The following is a 19683-nucleotide window of genomic DNA, read 5'->3' as shown; positions in this document are numbered from 1 at the left end:
TTACTTTTAATCCAAATCTTTATTCTAAACCGCAAGAGCTCAAATGTTTTATTTCACTCAAACACTTAAAACATGAGCACATTAGCCATTTTAATAAACTAAACTGTTTAGCGAACAATTCTTTACATCATTCTTGACGAACAGTCTGTGAGGTTTCAGTCTTGATGCTCGTGCTCTTGTCCGGGTATGAGCCAGCGTATGCTGTCGGTCCGCAGGATGGCGTACAGAGTGAAGCTTGTGATGAAGAGGATGGAGAAGACCAGCAGCCAGTCGATGCTCTTCACGGGAACGTTAGGGAGGGGACCGAGGCGGTCTGCGTCTGTCACATTTCTATCAGGGCCGGCTTCAAAACCTGGAACACACAGAGTTGGATCACACATGGGTGCAAGTTTCATTTGAGTGGCTGTTCAGATTCATTTTACATGACTCAAAATGATCTTCCAACCACCCAATTCTGACCCTTTTGAGCCCAAACCAGTAAGCTCTATATAATGTAACACATAACCTGCATTTGTACCTGTCTGGTTAACAAGAAAAGATGTGAGCGTATCCAGCGTTCTGTCAGTGTGGTTGAAACGAGCCATTGGTTTTGCCCCTTGGAACAGCAGGATGTTGGGCACTGCCACAGTCCCAAACCTCGTGGAGAGGCTGGTGGAAGATGGAGACATGCATTACAAGAAAATAACACGCAATATATTTAAATATTCACTGGTCAACAAAATAACCTACAGAAAAATCTTTTGAATATACATGATAGATGCATTCAAAACAATTTTTGAGTCTGCAGTTAGTCGATTTTTCTTCTTTCAGCTGTTCCCTTTAAAGGTAACCACAGTGGATCATCTGCCTCCATCTAATCCTGTACCAAGTATTCTCCTCTGTCACACCAACCCTCTGTGTACATTATACTTACACAATGTCATGTATAATGTACAGGGATACAGATTATTATAAGCACCCTTTATGAGAACATAATCAATCAATTCTTGGATGTTTAGACAAAATAGAGTCAAAACATTTATTGCAACAAAATGATTTTCAGCTTTTCAAAATTCTGGTCTTTACTTACTTTGCTTCAAATGTGATTATAAAACCAAAGTCACAAAAAAGACTTTATTCTACATTTGTATTTTTATCATTTTCAACACAAAAGAACTTTTATCAACTACTCTAATTATCCAATTAACTGTTTGCTAATAAACATGAGCTATATTCGGCTTCTATATAGATGCTAAGGTGTGGTGAGCCACAGACGACAACAGCTTTAAAAAGTATTCTAAGAGGGGTTTTCACAGTGAGATTACACAGTTAAAACCAGAACAAAGGTGATCATTTACCTGCTGTGCTGTGAGGCATCCAGTGCCAAGAAATGCATGCTGGGAAAAACCCGGGGAAGGGCGTTGAAGTGAGGTGCCAGGTTGGCTGAGAACTGGCACCAGGCGGTGAAGAACAGCACCACAGAGCACTCTGTGCTGTTAGCGTTGAGGAACTCCATTAGATCCTGAAAGAAAAGAAGGGATGGGTTTAGATTTTTTATCCAGGAGAGAAACAGGAAATTCTCCTGTATGGAATTTTATAAGAGGGATACAAACAGAACCTGAAATCTGGTAAATTCACTCAAAAATGAAAGGTGTACATGCAACAACAAGGCAACAAACAACAATGCTCACAATACAAACAGTGAGTCATGCTATGATGAAATAAAACAAAACTGATTTACAAAAAGGTTTATACACACACAAAAAAATATATAAATAGATGCATTAGAAAAGTTGATAAATGAATCTTGTATATGGTAACTGGTGTAAATGTTTGGGAAATTGGTGGCACACTTTTTTTCAAACACTTTACACAGAGTGTAAACATGTGCCTCAGAGGATGGAGTAAATACCTGTGAGGCATTGAGGACCTGCACAGTGAAGTTCTCCATTCCTGTGATGTTCCGTTTATCACAGTTGACTTTGTACGTCTTGGCGGTCTCCGTGGTGTTGTGCTCCTCAACTGTTATGACCTCCGCACGCACAATGTCAAGCGTGAGCTGCAGGGAAACATTCAAGGAGAAGTTAGTTTCAGCAAAACTGCATTCATAACTATGCATATTTGGGCTAATCTTCAGTGAGACTTTATCAAGCATACGTCAAAACATAAAAGCTAAGCTGAGGCTGAAATTAAATTAACCTTGTTATTGATTTTTTTTTTTATCAATTCATTTTTAAGATAGGAGAAGACTCTATTGATCCCACAGCGGTTTAAGTCAGTTGGTTTATAACAACCAGTGTTAATATCTTAAAGTAAATTTGTCCAGGAAGACATTTGAGAATCAAAGGATCTCATTGTCTCACTTAATCATCTTAGAAGACAAATCTGGCAATCTTCACAAGTGCAAATTTTACCTTAATAATAAATCATTTACTAATTTGTGATTATCTTTATATTTTGGGTTTCCATTTGGAATTTATACATCAATTTAGATGTCAGTCACTGTGGTAACTGAGGTGGTAACCCTTTAAATCTGCAGTCTAACAGCAGTCCCTTTTTATGTCTCACAGTTTCATCTTACTAACCTGCTGTGATGATTCAGCATCCTCCTCCTGTGAGCCGCCATTCTCAGCTGGAGCCGGTGAACTACACTGGGCACTGCTGTCATCACAGGGCGGGGAGAAGCCTGACTGAAAGTCTTTCACATTTTTGGGGAAGAGAGACTCGATGTCAGATGGATCGATGGGAGTTTCAGTGCCCATCACAGCATCTGCGATCTCAGCCGTCTTGAACTGCCTCTTCGGCAGAGAGTCCATGTCTCCGGACTCTACAAACTTGGGGCTGTTCTCCAGATCGGACAAAGTGTCCTCTGACAAAATGAGCTCCAGTGAGTCGTCATACTCTAAGGGACAAAAAAAATAATTAAACTCAGTATATATAACATATTTATAATTGTTTTCCATTCCATCTGACTCTTAATAGTGAATCACTGCAGAAGTTTATCTGAAGACAATCAGATTTCTTGCCATAAGCTGACAGTTACACTCCTGTGAAAAGTATTTGTTCATTTCTCGATTTCATAGTTTTTTGCACATTTATGACACGTAATTGTTTCGGATTCATAGGCATCTGATTAGAATAAACAGCGTCTCTCACATTATTTCAGTCATCTAAATCCCTTTGAAGGACTAACTAACTAATAGAATATTACACAGAGAAAATATCCTGTGTTACTGTTAATGATCAACCTAAATACAAACATTATATTAGATAAAGGTTTGTACTGTTAGCATTGAGGCTAGCTGCAGCTGTCAGTCTCTTACCTTGACCAGACGAAAACTTGAAAACATCCTCATGATGCAGCAACAACAATAAGACAAACCGTAATTGAAGCTTATTTAAAATCCCCCTCATGTTTTTGAAATGTAACGAGCCAAACACGATTATGAAACGCTGTCACGACATTTTGAGCCGTGAAGAGATGCTGCTGGACTCATAGGAACGATTGGTCGGATCTGTGGCGAAAGAAAATAGACGATGCACATGAAAACGTGGCTTCCGGGATGCTTATTTAACCCATACATTTATTTTTCTCTAGGAAATCCATCCCAGATATTTCTAGACCATTCCTTGGCCATTTTTGTGCTGTTATTGGTGCCTTTTACGGGGAACACTGATTTCCAGTTTGGGTACTCAGGTATATCAAACAGGGTTTAAGACAGCGTCACCTCACTTCCTGAAGTTTACTGCACAGCTCCACCTTTTGTTTTGCGTATGTGTCCATACTACGTATTACGGTAAGGGAAACCGAGAACCGATTTCAAAATAAACGCGATCTTCAATGGAACGTGATTTCAACGTTACCCTACAATTTTAGTCTGCCATTGACAATATAATAAATAATGGAATAAAAAAGCATACCAATATAGAAATGAAAAATAACTTTTACATGACAAAAATAGTCAAATATGGCAAACCCACATACGTAAACTCACTTAACCAAATTAGAAAATTAAGACTTCAAGATATGTACAGGTGATTTGAGGGGGGGGGGGGAATGGTGTGTATAAAGTGATGTCAAAACGCTGATATCCAAAATCAGAGTCACTTACTTACCCTATACTGCCTGAGTAATGGTGTCAAAATTACTCTGTGGAAACTGAATTTACTTGCAATGGCTGTACACTTCTTTTGAAATTGTAATTTCTAAATGTGGTTATGCATAAGTATGTCATACTTGAATATTTCTGCCTTTGGCAATTTTTAATTTGTATTTAATGTTTATTTCTGTATTGATATTTATCTCATGGTATATTATATCATTGATCACCGACTCACGTTGGTTAATGTTAAAATTACATTCACAACTAGATTGCTTTTATTTTGGATTTACACGTAATGCAAACTAAGGTGGGGGCTGGCTTGACTGCGTCTCTCAAAGTGGTATAAAGTCCGTTTATTCCCTCCCCTTCTACTCCTCAGCCAGTTAAAATATGAATCTAAACACCATGTGATCAAACGCAAGCGCTGAAAAGACCATACACCACAAATTAGTGTGTAAGGAGGTAATGAATGCAGCTTTTCTCTGGTAGCTGAAAGTGAAACTTAATTTGACTGGACAAAATGGCGCAGCAACTGATTCAGCTGGATCAAGAAAAACTGAGCTGTTCCATCTGTCTGGACCTCCTTAAGGATCCAGTCACTATTCCCTGTGGCCACAGCTACTGCATGGACTGTATCAAAAACTGCTGGGATGAGAAGGACACACACAGCTGTCCTCAGTGCAGACAGACTTTCACACCGAGGCCTGTCCTGGTGAAGAACATGATTTTAGGTGAGTTAGTGGAAGACTTAAAGAAAGCAGAACATTCAACAGCTTCATCTGATCATACCTTTGCTGGACCTGGAGATGTGGCCTGTGATTTCTGTTCTGAGAGGAAACTGAAAGCCTCCAAGTCCTGCCTGGTGTGTATGGCCTCTTACTGTGAGCAGCACCTTCAGCCTCACTACAACGTAGCTCCAATAAAGAAACACAAACTCATCAAAGCCACTTCAAAGCTTCAGGAGAACATCTGCCCTCGTCATGATGAGGTGATGAAGATCTTCTGACACACTGATCAGCAGTGTATCTGTTATCTTTGTTTAATGGATGAACACAAAGACCATGTCACAGTGTCAGCTGTAGCAGAAAGAGCTGAGAAACAGAAAGGGCTTGAAACAAATCGGCAAAATGTCCAACAGAGAATCCAGAACAGAGAGAAAGATGTGAAGGTGCTCCAAGAGCAAGTTGAGGCTATGAATCTTTCTGCTGATAAAGCTTTCAGAGAATGTGATAAGGCTTTTAAAAATTTGATCAGTCTCATCGAGAAAAAAAACTCTGAGGTGAAGCAGAAGATCAGATCCAAGCAAAAATCTGAACAGAACAGAGTCAAAGAGCTTCAGGAGAAAATAGAGCAGGAGATCAGAGATCTGAGGAGGAGAGACACTGAACTGCAGCAGCTCTCACTGACAGAGGATCACCTCCATTTTCTGAAAAGCTACTCCTCACTGTCACATCTGAGTGCATCTACAAACGTACCCACCTACAACAATCTTACTCTGCAGTACTTTGAGGATGTGACTGCATCTGTGTCACAGGCCAGAGATAAAGTGAAGGCTCTTCTCAGTGATGAGTGGCCACAAATCTCAGTTGGAACGACCAAAGCAGATATTTTACTGCCTCAAGGAGAACCCAAAACCAGAGATGACTTTTTGAAATATTCTTGTCAGATCACTCTCGATCCAAATACAGCACACACACTGTTGTCACTGAGTGACAGCAACAGAAAAGTGACACTGATGAGTAGAAACCAGTCATATCCAAGTCATCCAGACAAATTCCTTGAAAACTGGCAGGTCCTGAGCAGAGAGGGTCTGACTGGACGCTGTTACTGGGAGGTGAAGTGGAATGGGACGGTTTATGTAGCTGTTGCATACAAGGATATCGGCCGTAGAGGGACCAGAAAGGAATGTGGATTTGGATTTAATGACAAATCCTGGGCATTAAAATGTTCAATCAATGGTTATGAATTCAAACACAACAACATTTCCACTCCCATCCCAGGCCCCCTGTCCTACAGAATAGGAGTATATTTGGATCACAGGGCAGGAACTCTTTCTTTCTACAGCATCACTGAGACCATGAATCTCCTCCACAGAGTCCAGACCAGGTTCACTCAGCCTCTCCATGCTGGATTTTGGCTTCCACAAAGTGCTGGAGGCACTGCTGAGCTGTTTGACTTAAAGTAGATAAGAGATATTGAACTGTGCAATACAGTATTTGTTAAGATGTATGTATGTACACTATCAAAGATCTTTGTGTATGTTATGATTTGTACCTTATTTTTTCTGTTTACAAAATAATTTTTCAATAATTTAATTACTGAAGTATGTATGTAAATATTGTACTTTACTTTCAGGCTCATGACTAAAATATTTATCAAAATTATATTTTTCAGAAATTCTCAATTTATACAGTGTGTTGAGAAATAATGATAAAAACTGCGTTGTCACGGGGTTAACCATGGGAAACAAAAAGAAAAATGCAAAAAGATAACACAATATATGTCTATGATGATGTGTATGTTTGGATAATTTTGTTTGATGTACTTTTATTTTTACAAAAAATAAGATTTTATATAGGATACCTTTTTTTTAATTTCCAAAAAAGCAAAACAAAAAGCGAAGCATTGGAGTTTTCACCCACATGAGATGCGCTGCCATACAGTCCTCCAAGATCCTGGGTCCTGAAACTTAGTTCACTTTTATTTATATAACGGCAAACTACGACAGTTGCCTCAAGATTCTTTTTATTCCAAGGCAAGACCCTACTTTAAGATCAAGAAAACTTTGAAAACCCCAACAATCAGAAGACCCCCTTTGAGCGAGCACTTTGGCGACAGTAGGAAAGAAAAACTTCCTTTTAACAGGAAGAATTCTTCAGCAGAAGGGCTTGTGTACACACAAAGCCTGAAGAAATTCATCTTTTTTTTTCTAACCACTTGGAAAGCTCTAAGGTTTCATTCGGCTTCATCTGGCCATCACTCCTCGAGAAGATCTGCTTTGCAGGTGCTGCAGTTTCACACTCTTTGCCTGCCTGCAGGGAGTTACTGATAATAGATACAACAACATGAAAGTATGACTCAAGCCTGCCTTTCATCAATGGTTCAGATTGCTGATGATGTAATGGTGTGGTGATTATGTTCTCGGCACACTTTGGGCCCTGTAGTACCAATTGGGCATTATTTAAACCCCTTAACATACCTAAGCAGGCAACTCTCCATATTGTCAATATGGAGCAAAATGGAGCAGAATTCTGGACAAATATATCAGTTTCCATCTGGTATATCATACAGACATATGGCTAGTATAGAGTAATGGATCTAAATGATCATCAGTTCCCAAAAGCTGTTAAATTTGTTTTTGAAAATCATTCCAGAAATGAAATAACCTTGGAAAATCCCAAAATATAAGTGTAAAATCCTCAATCAATCCAAAGCCCCTACAGCAAAATTACTATATCTTGAAATAATAATAATGGGTATATTGAAATATCTCATTTTTATTTTCCACTTTGCTAGTTTACTACCTGCTTTAAATTTTGCCTTTTTATGAAAACATTTTTCATCTGTTATACTCCTACTTAAATTAGTGTAGACCTACAGTATGTACGTTTTTGTCATGGTGCTGGGTGGTTGACCCAGCGTTTTGTGTTTGTCATTATGTTTCTTCATGGTTATTAGTATGTAGGTTTCATTCTCAGGGTTTCCAGTCCTAAGGTTTATTTCCTGTGTCGTCCCCCTTCGTGTCCATGAGTTTGTTTTATGAATTTCCTGTTTTACTTTGAAGGTCTGTGTCTGTTATCACTGTGTTCAGCTTGTATCCTCCCGTCATCTTGTGAATTAGGATCATCTGTGTGTCATTGCCTGATAACCGTGTGTGTGTGTGTCGGTCTGTGCTCTTTGTCGGCTCGTCTCCGTTTCATGGCGTTTTGTTCTTTGGTCTGTGTCTCTCTGCCCTTCACCCCGTTTCGTTATGATTTCAGGTTTGCTCTTTAGTTTTCCCAGTTTAGGTTTCTTCAGTAGCTTCTCGTGCCTCATTGCCTCTTTTTCTCACTTTGCCACTTTGTAAATAAACATTCACTCATATCATCAGTCTTTTGCCTGCATTTTGGGTCCTTTTCCACCAACACCACACGGCTCTCCCCGGCAGCCGTGACAGTTTTTAAGATTTTACTTTTTTAATTTCATCATTAATGCTCTACTTTAAATGTCTCTTAACAAAAGGTTCCATTCATCATGTTAGTGATATTTTATTTCTTGAAACAAGAAAGTTTAGTGTACATTGCTCACTTTATTTCACAAACAGCAGTAAATAAAAAGAGGTTCATGAAAACATAACTGAAATTAAACATTTTACAATCCACCAACTTAAGTATAGAAATAAAAACAAAATAGAAAAAGCAACAATTATAATAAAAGTGCCAAAAAATATATTCTGTTCATCTAAACATTTCCAGTGGGAGAAACATTACATCAGTCATCCAAGTGACTTCTTCAGTCTCAGCTGACTGCAGTTTCCCCCGACCTTATAAACAGTACATTTTCACAATAACTGAAACTAGCCCACTGAATGAATAATAGTATGTGAGGTCAGTTTCTTTATCAATAATATGCAAATTGTCATGAGCATTTCTCCTACTGAAAACGTTACGTCCAGATGAACAGAATCAGCTTTTTAGGATTTCCTTACCTGGATGATTGAGCATGTATCAAGATATAATAGCTGTGATTCCAACATATCTGATACATAATTACTTTTTTCTCTAATTTTAAATATGCTGAAGTTATTTTTATATGAATTTATATTTGTTTGTTTTTTTGCTAATGTTACAACAAAACAGTGGTTAAATGAATATTGTTTTGCCAAATAAACAGTTTTACCCAAATATCTATTGAAAACAACACAATCAAAGGAATTAAAGAATACACTTATATCCATAAGGATTCATCTTTAACAGGTGCAGGATAGATAAACACATTTCAACAAGTAACACACAGAAAAAGGCAGCGCATCAAATTTCACTATTTTATGTTTATTCTCTTCTTGAGCTCACACACCTCAGCAGTGTGTCCAGCACTTTGTGGAAGCCACAGTCCAACATGGAGAGGCTGAGTGAACCTTTTCTGGACTCTGTGGAGGAGATTCATGGTCTCAGTGATGCTGTAGAAAGAAAGAGTTCCTGCCCTGTGATCCAAATATACTCCTATTCTGGAGGACAGAGGGCCTGGGATGGGAGTGGAAATGTTGTTGTGTTTGAATTCATAACCGCTGTCTGAAACTGTTAATGACCAGGATTTGTCATTCAATCCAAATCCACATTCCTCTCTGGTCCCTCTACGGCCGATATCCTTGTATGCAACAGCTACTCCAACCATCCCGTTGCACTTCACCTCCCAGTAACAGTGTCCAGTCAGACCCTCTCTGCTCAGGACCTGCCGGCAATCAAGGAATTTGTCTGGATGACTTGGATATGACTGATTTCTAGTCATCAGTGTTACTTTTCTGTTGCTGTCACTCAGTGACATCAGTGTGTGTGCTGTATTTGGATCGAGAGTGATCTGACAAGAATATTTCAAAAATTCGTCTCTGGTTTTGGGTTCTCCATGAGGCAGTAAAATATCTGCTTTGGTCGTTCCAACTGAGATTTTTGGCCATTCATCACTGAGAAGAGCCTTCACTTTATCTCTGGTCCGTGACACAGATGCAGTCACATCCTCAAAGTACTGCAGAGTAAGATTGTTGTAGGTGGGTACGTTTGTAGATGCACTCAGATGTGACAGTGAGGAGTAGCTTTTCAGAAAATGGAGGTGATCCTCTGTCAGTGAGAGCTGCTGCAGTTCAGTGTCTCTCCTCCTCAGATCTCTGATCTCCTGCTCTATTTTCTCCTGAAGCTCTTTGACTCTGTTCTGTTCAAATGTTTGCTTGGACCTGATCTTCTGCTTCACCTCAGAGCTTTTTTTCTGAATAAGACTGATCAAGTCTTTGAACATCTTCTCAGTTTGCATTAACGCTTTATTAGCAGAAAGATTGATAGCCTCCACTCTTTCATGAAGCATCTTCACATCTTTCTCTCTGTCCTGAACTGTTTGAAGAAATTTTTGTCGATTTCTTCCAAGCCCTTTCTGCCTCTCAGCTCTTTCTGCTGCAGCTGACACTGTGACATGGTCTTTGTGTTCATCCATTAAGCAGAGATAACAGATACACTGCTGATCAGTGCGGCAGAAGATCTTCATCACCTCATCATGGCGAGGACAGATGTTCTCCTGAAGCTTTGAAGTGGCTTTGATGAGTTTGTGTTTCTTTATTGGAGCTACGTTGTAGTGAGGCTGGAGGTGCTGCTCACAATAAGAGGCCATACACACCAGGCAGGACTTTGAGGCTTTCCGCTTCCTCACAGAACAGAAATCACAGGCCACATCTCCAGGTCCAGCATAGGCATGATCAGGCGAAGCAGCTGGAAGTCCTGCTTTCATTAAGTCTTCCACTAACTCAGCAAGCATGCTGTTTTTCACCAGGACAGGCCTCGGTGTGAAAGTCTTCCTGCACTGAGGGCAGCTCTGTACTTCCTTCTCATCCCAGCAGTTTCTGATACAGTCCATGCAATAGTTGTGCCCACAGGGAATAGTGACTGGATCCTTTAGAAGCTGCAGACAGATGGAACAGCTCAGTTTGTCTTGATCCAGCTGAATCAGTTGCTGCGCCATGTCTCCTCACCACGACTGTAAATGTCTAAAAGATTTCCTTTCTGTTACCGGATGCAAATATGCACTGAAATTTGAACTCAAGGTCCTTTTGAGGTTAGTCTGTGACATCTCACTTTCAGTTACCAGATAAAAGCTGCTTTCGTTTCTTTGATGTAGACACTGACCTGAGCGTAGGGTGTGACTAATGTCTGAGGTGAGCAGTATATAAACTGAGTGGGGCTTAGACACGTGTGCTTTATTTCAGGAAAGGGAGTAGACAGATTGGTCTTGTAATTTGATATAGTACTGTTCTGACCATTTCAGCTGTGCATTTGTTAGTGGGTATTCTGTTCTGTGTCCTGTTTGTTGTATATGTGTCTTTCTGGCTGCTGTTACAACCAAATTTCCCCTTGTGGGACAATTAAAGGATTATTCTATTCTAAAAGGAAAGACGCACATGGACTGCTAACTCTGAAAGGAAATAAAGTGTGATTTGAGTCATTCAGTAACTCATAATACATGAACTCAGGAAACTGGAACAGAAACTCACCTCAGCTGCCGCCCCATGTGGGAGTGAAGAAGGAGTTAGCTGTAGGTGAGTGCAGTCCTTATATAACAGGTTACAGGTGAGTGCAATTAAGGGCAAGCACCACACCCAACATCTATAGGACTGAATAAGAATATTTACATAATTTCCAGTAAAAAGTAGAGAACTGTCAAATATGATGGAGAACCTCCCAGCAGTAGTCTCAGTTATTATGCGTCTGAGTTTTTAAACTTCCAAGGTGTTTGTTTAGAACTAGAGTTGAGTTCAAAAAAGACAATTATGATCACTCAAAAGTACGTCCTAGACAAACACGTTGCCAATGTTGAGGCCCAAGGAAAAGACAAGTTCCAAGGTATGGCCTTTTAACCCTTTAAAGCCGGTCGGAGCGGACACGCTCCATTTTACATAACTATTTTAAAATCCCGGTAGCACTGCAACCACGTAAGGTAGCGCAATAATTTTTTTTGCATATGAAACCGGAGGAGTTGTACTTACATCTTATGCCATCAGCTTGTCCTAGGTCACAGTTTCCTTCCACATATAGCTTTGCAAAAACTGCATAAAAAGCACTTGCAGCAACAAAAACATAATATTCCAAAAACACGCTTTGCCGATCCGATCAGCTGTTTGTAACACTTCCTACGTCCATCAGCGTGAACTATCGCATGTCCGGCATGACTTGCCCGAAACCGAAAGTGACGTAATTTTGCGGAAATGTAGTTTTTTACCATCGTGGCCTTATGAGCCTATACTTGTGTTTTTAAAAGTTATCTTTGACTTCATGACTTTCTGTGTCGTTTCTGGGATGCTGAGGACTCATATTGCACTGCTGGAAATATTTTATTTTGATGAATATGCTGTTATTTTGCAAATTTGCACTATAATATATTTTTTCGTTTTTCCTGCAGTATATGAAAATTGGTGTATCTCAAAAATAAAACTATGAAGACACTTAAAATAAATTTCCTTTGGTGGGAAACTAGTTTGTGCAACTTTTTTGTATTTACATTTTTGAGGGATAAGCCTCTTAAATTTCTCTAACTAGAAATATATGTTAAAAAAACAAAAACAATTTTAAATTTTTTTGTAGTTTATTGCACTTTTTTGCAATTTATGTAATTACTATGCACTTAATGCAGACATATTATTAAAATTTGGGCTATAATGGTTGTATTGATGTATAGCAACTTGAAATGCTCCAAAAAATGGCTCCACAGCATGTAAAAATATAATATAAGCTCTGGCGGACTTGGTTCTATGGTAGGTCTTAAAGGGTTAAATGGGTTGGACCAGAGACATGTTGGACAAAGTCAAAAGAATTAGATACAGATAAAAGTTCAGCTGCAGAGTTTGATGAGGCATCATCAATATGAATGTTAAAATCCCCAAGAATCAAAACTTTCTCCAGCTGGATAATAGAAGATTAGAAGTTCGTAAAATCCTTTAAGAACACAGTAGCAGAGACAGGAGGGCGATAGACTGAAACTGTCATGTCAAACTGTCAAAGATAAAATATGTTCATAGAGCCAACCTTAATTGTTTCGACTCAAAAGAAGAACAGTTTTCAGTTTGCATACCTCTGCATGTGTAACTGTCCTTAAAGACGACAGCAAGTCCTCCACCACGGCGACGTAAATGGGGGGCGCCCAAGTAAGAGCAGCCAGCAGGGCGCAGTTCGTTTTTTTCCTGTGAAGAGCTTATTCAGAGAGGATTTGTTTGCGATGGAGCGGATGTTCAAGAGCGCAATCCAACCAAATACAGGCAGCGTAGGTTTCACATCAGCTTGTCGAAGTGGGACTGACAGAAAACACCTTGTCCGATCGCGTGGTCTCCAGCAGCGCCACGGACCCAGTACTGCATGTGAATTTCTAATTATAAAACAAAAACAACTACAAATGAATTATACTTGTGTAGGGACCCTTCATGTCATATTTCTCCACACCTTAAAATTAGGGAGGTTTCCTATGATGCACTGAGCATTTCTCCTTCACTCTGTTGACTCCCTTTTTGTTCCTGCACCACTTGTCACAGTGTAGCTGAGTAGCTGACTGTGTGAAGTATGAATAGTAGACCCAAGAGCAAACAAAATGGAACATGGAATCTAACTTGAGACAAAAAGCGAGCCGTTTAAAGTGGCTGATGGAGAAATACAAAGTAATGCACAAGGCAAACAAAGATGAGAATAAACAATAACTGAAACTGGGGAAAATAAAAATAAACATGAAACACTAAACATGAAACTTGGTATAGGTACAAAGATATCTGGACCATGGATACATGGCACAAAAGACAACCTGACACTGAACAAAGGAGGACAGAGGACTTAAGTACACAGAAATATAATGAGAGGATGGGGAACAGGTGGAAACACAGCTGGGACAAATCAGACCTAACTAGACAAGGGGGAGAAATCTGGACACACTGCATACTGGACAGAGACTTTCACAGTAAAACAGGAAGCAGAATGGAATGCAGACATGACAACACAACCTTGACAACATAAGACACACAAACATAAAACACATAAAGGGTGAGGGAAACTTAAACACAGGGGCAGAAGACACAAGGAGAATCTGAAAAACAATAAACTATAACGGAAACTTAGGTTTAGTGGAAATGAACTTAGAGAACCTAAAGTACTTAAACATAAACCACAAACATCAAAATAAGCTAAAACTCAAAATGCTGGGTCAAAAAACCCAGGATTATGACACATCCATATTCTTCCACTTAAATTAGTGTAGACCTACATTTAGATTTGGATGTCTCAAGACCGGTCTTGGTCTCGAGACTTTTACGTGGTCTTGGTCTTGTCTTGGTCTAGACGGACTTTGGTCTCTGTCTTGCCTTGGTCTCACTGTCTCGGTCTTGCTGTCTCAGATCTAAATAGTGGTAAGGAGATTTGGAGTCAACAGTATCCATGACACACAACGTAACGTTCGATAATGTGTCATACGCAAAAGCATCAGGTCTAAGAGCCGTGCTTAGAGAGTGCTTTGTAGTGAATCAGAAGAGTTGACTCTCATTGAGCGAGAGCCGGCTCCTCACTTAATTTCCTTTCGCTGCTCAGCTCTCACACAGTGGCTCAGTTATGCTCCAATCCCTCCATATTGTGGCCAATCACATGCGAGGATATAGGATAATATCATTATGTGAAAAACAGAGAGGGTGAGAGACGCGACAGTCAAGTAGACAGCGGTGAGGAGGGCTGTGCGAGTGCATCGCAAAAACACATAAATATGCCTGACACCTGTAAACGAAGCAGCATCTGGCTGCAGTTTATAGACTTTTTTGTGTTGGTCTCGGTCTTGGTCTTGTCTTAGTCTCGATACCCTCTGGGCTTGGTATTGTCTGTACATTTTTAAGGTTATACTTTTTTTTAATTTCATCATTATTTGAAATTGTTTTATGCTCCACTTTAAATGTCTCTTTACAAAAACTTCCATTCATCATGTTAGTGATATTTTATTTCTTGGAACAGGAAACTTTAGTGTACATTGCTCACTTTATTTTACGAAAAGCAGTAAATAAAAAATCTTCATGAAAACATAACTGAAATTAAACATTTTACAATCCACCAACTTAAGTATAGAAATAAAAAGTAAGTTGAAAATGCAAACATCACAGTAGCCCTGATTCCAACTTATCTGATACATAATCATTTTTTTCTGTAATTTTAAATACACTGAAGTTATTTTCATATGAATTTATATTTATGGGAGTTTTTTCTGCTAATGTTACAACAAAACACTGGTTAAATATAAAATATATAAGAAATGAATATTGTTTTGCCAAATAACCAGTTTTACCTGAATAGCTGGTGAAAACAAGAAAATCAAAGAAATTAAAGAATACACTTATATCCATAAAGATTCATCTTTAACAGGTGCAGGATAAATAAACACATTTCAACAAGTAGCACATGGCATCAAATTTTTACTATTTTATGTTTATTCTCTTCTTGAGCTCACACACCTCAGCAGTGTGTCCAGCACTTTGTGGAAGCCACAGTCCAACATAGAGAGACTGAGTGAACCTGGTCTGGACTCTGTGGAAGAGATTCATGGTCTCAGTGATGCTGTAGAAAGAAAGAGTTCCTACCCTGTGATCCAAATATGCTCCTATTCTGGAGGACAGAGGGCCTGAGATGGGAGTGGAAATGTTGTTGTGTTTGAATTCATAACCGCTGTCTGAAACTGTTAATGCCCAGGATTTCTCATTCACTCCAAATCCACATTCCTCTCTGGTCCCTCTACGGCCGATATCCTTGTATGCAACAGCTACTCCAACCATCCCGTTGCACTTCACCTCCCAGTAACAGTGTCCAGTCAGACTCTCTCTGCTCAGGACCTGCCGGCAATCAAGGAATTTGTCTGGATGACTTGGATATGACTGGTTTCTACTCATCAGTGTTACTTTTCTGTTGCTGTCACTCAGTGACATCAGTGTGTGTGCTGTATTTGGATCGAGAGTGATCTGACAAGAATATTTCAAAAATTCGTCTCTGGTTTTGGGTTCTCCTTGAGGCAGTAAAATATCTGCTTTGGTCGTTCCAACTGAGATTTTTGGCCATTCATCACTGAGAAGAGCCTTCACTTTATCTCTGGTCCGTGACACAGATGCAGTCACATCCTCAAAGTACTGCAGAGTAACATTGTTGTAGGTGGGTACTTTTGTAGATGCACTCAGATGTGACAGTGACGAGTAGTTTTTCAGAAAATGGAGGTGATCCTCTGTCAGTGAGAGCTGCTGCAGTTCAGTGTCTCTCCTCCTCAGATCTCTGATCTCCTGCTCTATTTTCTCCTGAAGCTCTTTGACTCTGTTCTGTTCAGATTTTTGCTTGGATCTGATCTTCTGCTTCACCTCAGAGCTTTTTTTCTAAATAAGACTGATCAAATCTTTGAACATCTTTGCACTTTGCCTCAAAGCTTTATCAGTAGAAAGACTGATAGCCTCAACTTCCTCTTGAAGCACCTTCACATCTTTCTCTCTGTTCTGGATTCTTCTCTGTTGGACATTTTGTCGATTTGTTTCAAGATCTTTCTGCCTCTCAGCTCTTTCTGCTGCAGCTGACACTGTGACATGGTCTTTGTGTTCAGCCATTAAACAAAGAAAACAGATACACTGCTGATCAGTGCGGCAGAAGATCTTCATCACCTCATCATGGCGAGGGCAGAAGTTCTCCTGAAGCTTTGAAGCGTCATTGATGAGCTTGTGTTTCTTTAATGGAGCTACGTTGTAGTGAGGCTGAAGGTGATGCTCACAATAAGAGGCCATACACACCAGGCAGGACTTGGAGGCTTTCCACTTCCTCCCAGAACAGAAATCACAGGCCATGTCCCCAGGTCCAGCATAGGCATGACCAGATGAAGCAGATGTGAGTCCTGCTTTTAGATCTTCCACTAGCTCACCTAAAATGATGTTTTTTACCAGGACAGGCTGCGATATGAAAGTCTGCCTGCACTGAGGACAGCTGTGTGTTTCCTTCTCATCCCAGCAGGTTTCGATACAGGTCATGCAGTAGCTGTGCCCACAGGGAATAGTGACTGGATCCTTTAGAAGTTGTAGACAGATGGAACACCTCAGTTTTTCTCGATACAGCTCAATTACTTGCTGCGCCATGTCTCCTCCGCTCAAACGACGTCTTACTTTCGGTTTCCAGAAAAAAGCTAAAAACAGAAGAGAAAGCAAACAACAAAGAGCAACATAATAAAAAAAAAAAAACAGCACCATCACAATAAACTAGCTAGCAGTAGATAACAGTAGATACTAATAATAATAATAATAATAATAATAATAATGGATTGGATTTATATAGCGCTTTTCAAGGCACCCAAAGCGCTTTACAATGCCACTATTCATTCACTCTCGCATTCATTCACTGGTGGAGACAAGCTACGGTTGTAGCCACAGCTGCCCTGGGGCAGACTGACATACTACTAAATAATAAACGATATTGTGCAGCACGCAAGATAGACAGCGCACAATGTGCTTTGAGGCAGCAGCCAAGAAAGGTGTAGTCCGCGTCTTTGAACACCCGTGTGTACACCTGTGTGCATACCTGTGTGAATCAGCATGCTTGTATTCCAAAGGTTTCTCCATGTAACGATCTGCTAGGGAGTGTGGGGAGCCATAGCCCCGTCCACCAGGGTATGAAGCACTTATGGAGGAGATCCAGGCCCCAGATATCCAGAGGCCCCAGAGTACAAGGACCCGAGGAGGACCACCAAAGGGGGGGAACCGTGCCACCCTCCTGGGAAGAGCTGAGTAGAGCCCCAAACGAGAGGTCACCCCGCAGCTACGGAGCAGAGGCCAGAGGGGGTTGCAGTGGCGTGCCCGCGGGCTCTGCCGGCAGCCAGCTGTGCCAGAGAGGACCGAGCTTCAGGCCCAGAGGCCAGAGGCCTGAGGGCATCCCACCCCCCGGAAGGAGCCCAGCCGGGCCACAGGCGCCCGGCCCCGCCAATCGGTCACCAGGAGTGAGCCGGTACATACATGAGCGCCCAGCCCCAGACGACAAGGACCACCAACACACCAACGTCTGAGGGCATCAGCCACCGGCAGGGAGTGTGGTGAGGGGAGATAGGCCTCCGTACTTTAGAGGGCCTGAGATGTACCCAGAGAGGTTGAGTCTAAGACCCAACCTGACATATAGACACAGACAAACAGGCACACGCGGACACAGACGTGCATTCCCACCCCCATATGCACAACCAAATACTCGGCACTCACCCAACGTGTAGACAGACACAAATAGACACTGCACAGACAGTCGCACTCCCCAAACATACTCTATATCCCAGGTCCAGGTACCCCCGCCCCCAGAGGGGCAAGCCGCACCTAGACCCAGGAGATGTAACCCTTCTCTCTGGGGTGGAGGCAAGCGGACCACCTCCTTATCTGCAGTAGCAGGGAGGCCCCGCATCCCAGACCCCAGTCTGACGGCCAGCACCTCCTCCCAGCCCCCCAGCCCTGGCGGCTAACAGAACCGGGGTGAGTGAAGACCTCAAACCTCCCTACGCCCGCTCATATGTAGTGTTGCTGTGTGCTGTTCTAAAGTGCATTTAAAACTCAGGAGAGCATGGTACTAGCTTCCTCTCAGAGAGCAGCACGGCTCCTCCCGAAAACCCTTAGTGTCTAAATGCATTTAAAATTGAGGGTAGGGCACCAGCGCCAGAGGTGGGTTGGAGTACACCGACCATCCTCTGGATGCTGTAAAACGTGCCCACCCCCACGGCCCTATATGTATGTGTTATGTGAGAGTGTGAGTAATGTGGATGTCTAGGTTGCAGAATAAAATTGAGGCACAGGCGGCCAGAAGGGGACAGAGGGGGAGTGCCTCCCCTGCACCCCGGTGACATACCTGCACCCCAAGCCCTGCGTGTGTGGGTGGATGTGGTAGAGCAGGAATAGGGAGGCAGCTGAGGATGGGGAGGGAAGAAAGGGAGGGGCAAGCGGCCCCTCCCTGGGGCCAGCTCCCCCGCTGACCCCAGTAGGCACCCCCACACTCTGGAACCCACCAGGGCAAGGGGGCCCAGGCCCATCCGGACCGGGGACCGCAGCAGCAGCACCGCCCAGCCCCACAGAGTCCGGGGCAGCCCACCCGACTCCACCCCAGAGAAAACTGCACCCACCCCATCATCCAATCATCTCCCAAACTACACAAGACAATAGACACCCAGGTTGAGTTCATTCTCCCCCTCTCCTATATCTCTCCCCCCACCTGCAGAGTGAGCTCCTGTAGTGAGGAGACCACCTGCAAAGATATAACAACCTCCCCACCAGTTAGAGAGCCCCCTAGTTGGGCCGATGCACCAGAGGTCCCCTGCACTGGGGCTGAGCCCCCCTGCACCCACCCGCCCACTGCTCCGGCGACACAACAGCCAGGACCCAAGCCCCCAAGGCCCGGCCAGCACCCCAGACCGGGGGGCGGAGCACCCCCAGACCCCCAAGCCTCCACGCCTGTCCCGGACCCTCCCAGGGGCAGCCAGGCTACCAGGCCAGTAACCAACGGCCGCCAGCACAGACCCTCCCCCATCTCCGCTGTACGCAGCCACAAGGAAAACACCATCTAAGAGCCCCCAGAGCTCCTAACCAGGTCATGGCCACATCCCCCAGGTTAGGCCCTCTAGGGAAACGTCCCTAGGGACTCCCCAGACGCCCTAAGGCCGTCCCTACCCCCATATCAACCACAATAGCGAAGGCAGGACCAAACCATGACCCCCCCACCCCCACTAGGTGATGAAGCCGATCAAAAGAGCCCAAAGGGATTGATCAAATGTGATAGCAGAGGTTGTATCAAGACTAATGTGATCTATTAGATGGTTTTTATATTGGTTAGAATTAAGATTATTTTTATTTTTCCAGTTAATGAGG

At 42.1% G+C, this 19683-nt stretch overlaps 2 protein-coding genes and 2 pseudogenes across 2 annotated transcripts; 1 reads left to right on the top strand and 3 right to left on the bottom strand.

The window, feature by feature from the left end:
- On the bottom strand, positions 1-3535 carry txndc15 (thioredoxin domain containing 15). Its single transcript, XM_084940754.1, has 6 exons — positions 3303-3535; positions 2565-2881; positions 1892-2038; positions 1338-1501; positions 518-648; positions 1-352 (listed from the first exon to the last, which is right to left on the bottom strand). The coding sequence occupies exons 1-6, from the start codon at positions 3391-3393 to the stop codon at positions 156-158; spliced, it is 1047 nt and encodes a 348-aa protein (XP_084796880.1). The 5' UTR covers positions 3394-3535; the 3' UTR covers positions 1-155.
- An 853-nt stretch (positions 3536-4388) lies between these two features.
- Positions 4389-8171, top strand: LOC146379477 (tripartite motif-containing protein 16-like; annotated as a pseudogene).
- Positions 8172-9101: 930 nt separating this feature from the next.
- LOC146379476 (E3 ubiquitin/ISG15 ligase TRIM25-like) lies at positions 9102-10784 on the bottom strand. Its single transcript, XM_084940753.1, has one exon. The coding sequence runs from the start codon at positions 10782-10784 to the stop codon at positions 9102-9104; it is 1683 nt and encodes a 560-aa protein (XP_084796879.1).
- A 4465-nt stretch (positions 10785-15249) lies between these two features.
- On the bottom strand, positions 15250-17042 carry LOC146379475 (tripartite motif-containing protein 16-like; annotated as a pseudogene).
- Between the last annotated feature and the right edge of the window lie 2641 nt (positions 17043-19683).

Source organism: Perissodus microlepis, chromosome 10, assembly GCF_051167445.1.
Source record: "Perissodus microlepis isolate ML-2025 ecotype Zambia chromosome 10, ASM5116744v1, whole genome shotgun sequence".
Lineage (NCBI taxonomy): Eukaryota > Metazoa > Chordata > Actinopteri > Cichliformes > Cichlidae > Perissodus > Perissodus microlepis.
Note: the sequence above shows the minus strand (reverse complement) of the source record. Positions and strands in the feature narration are given on the sequence as shown.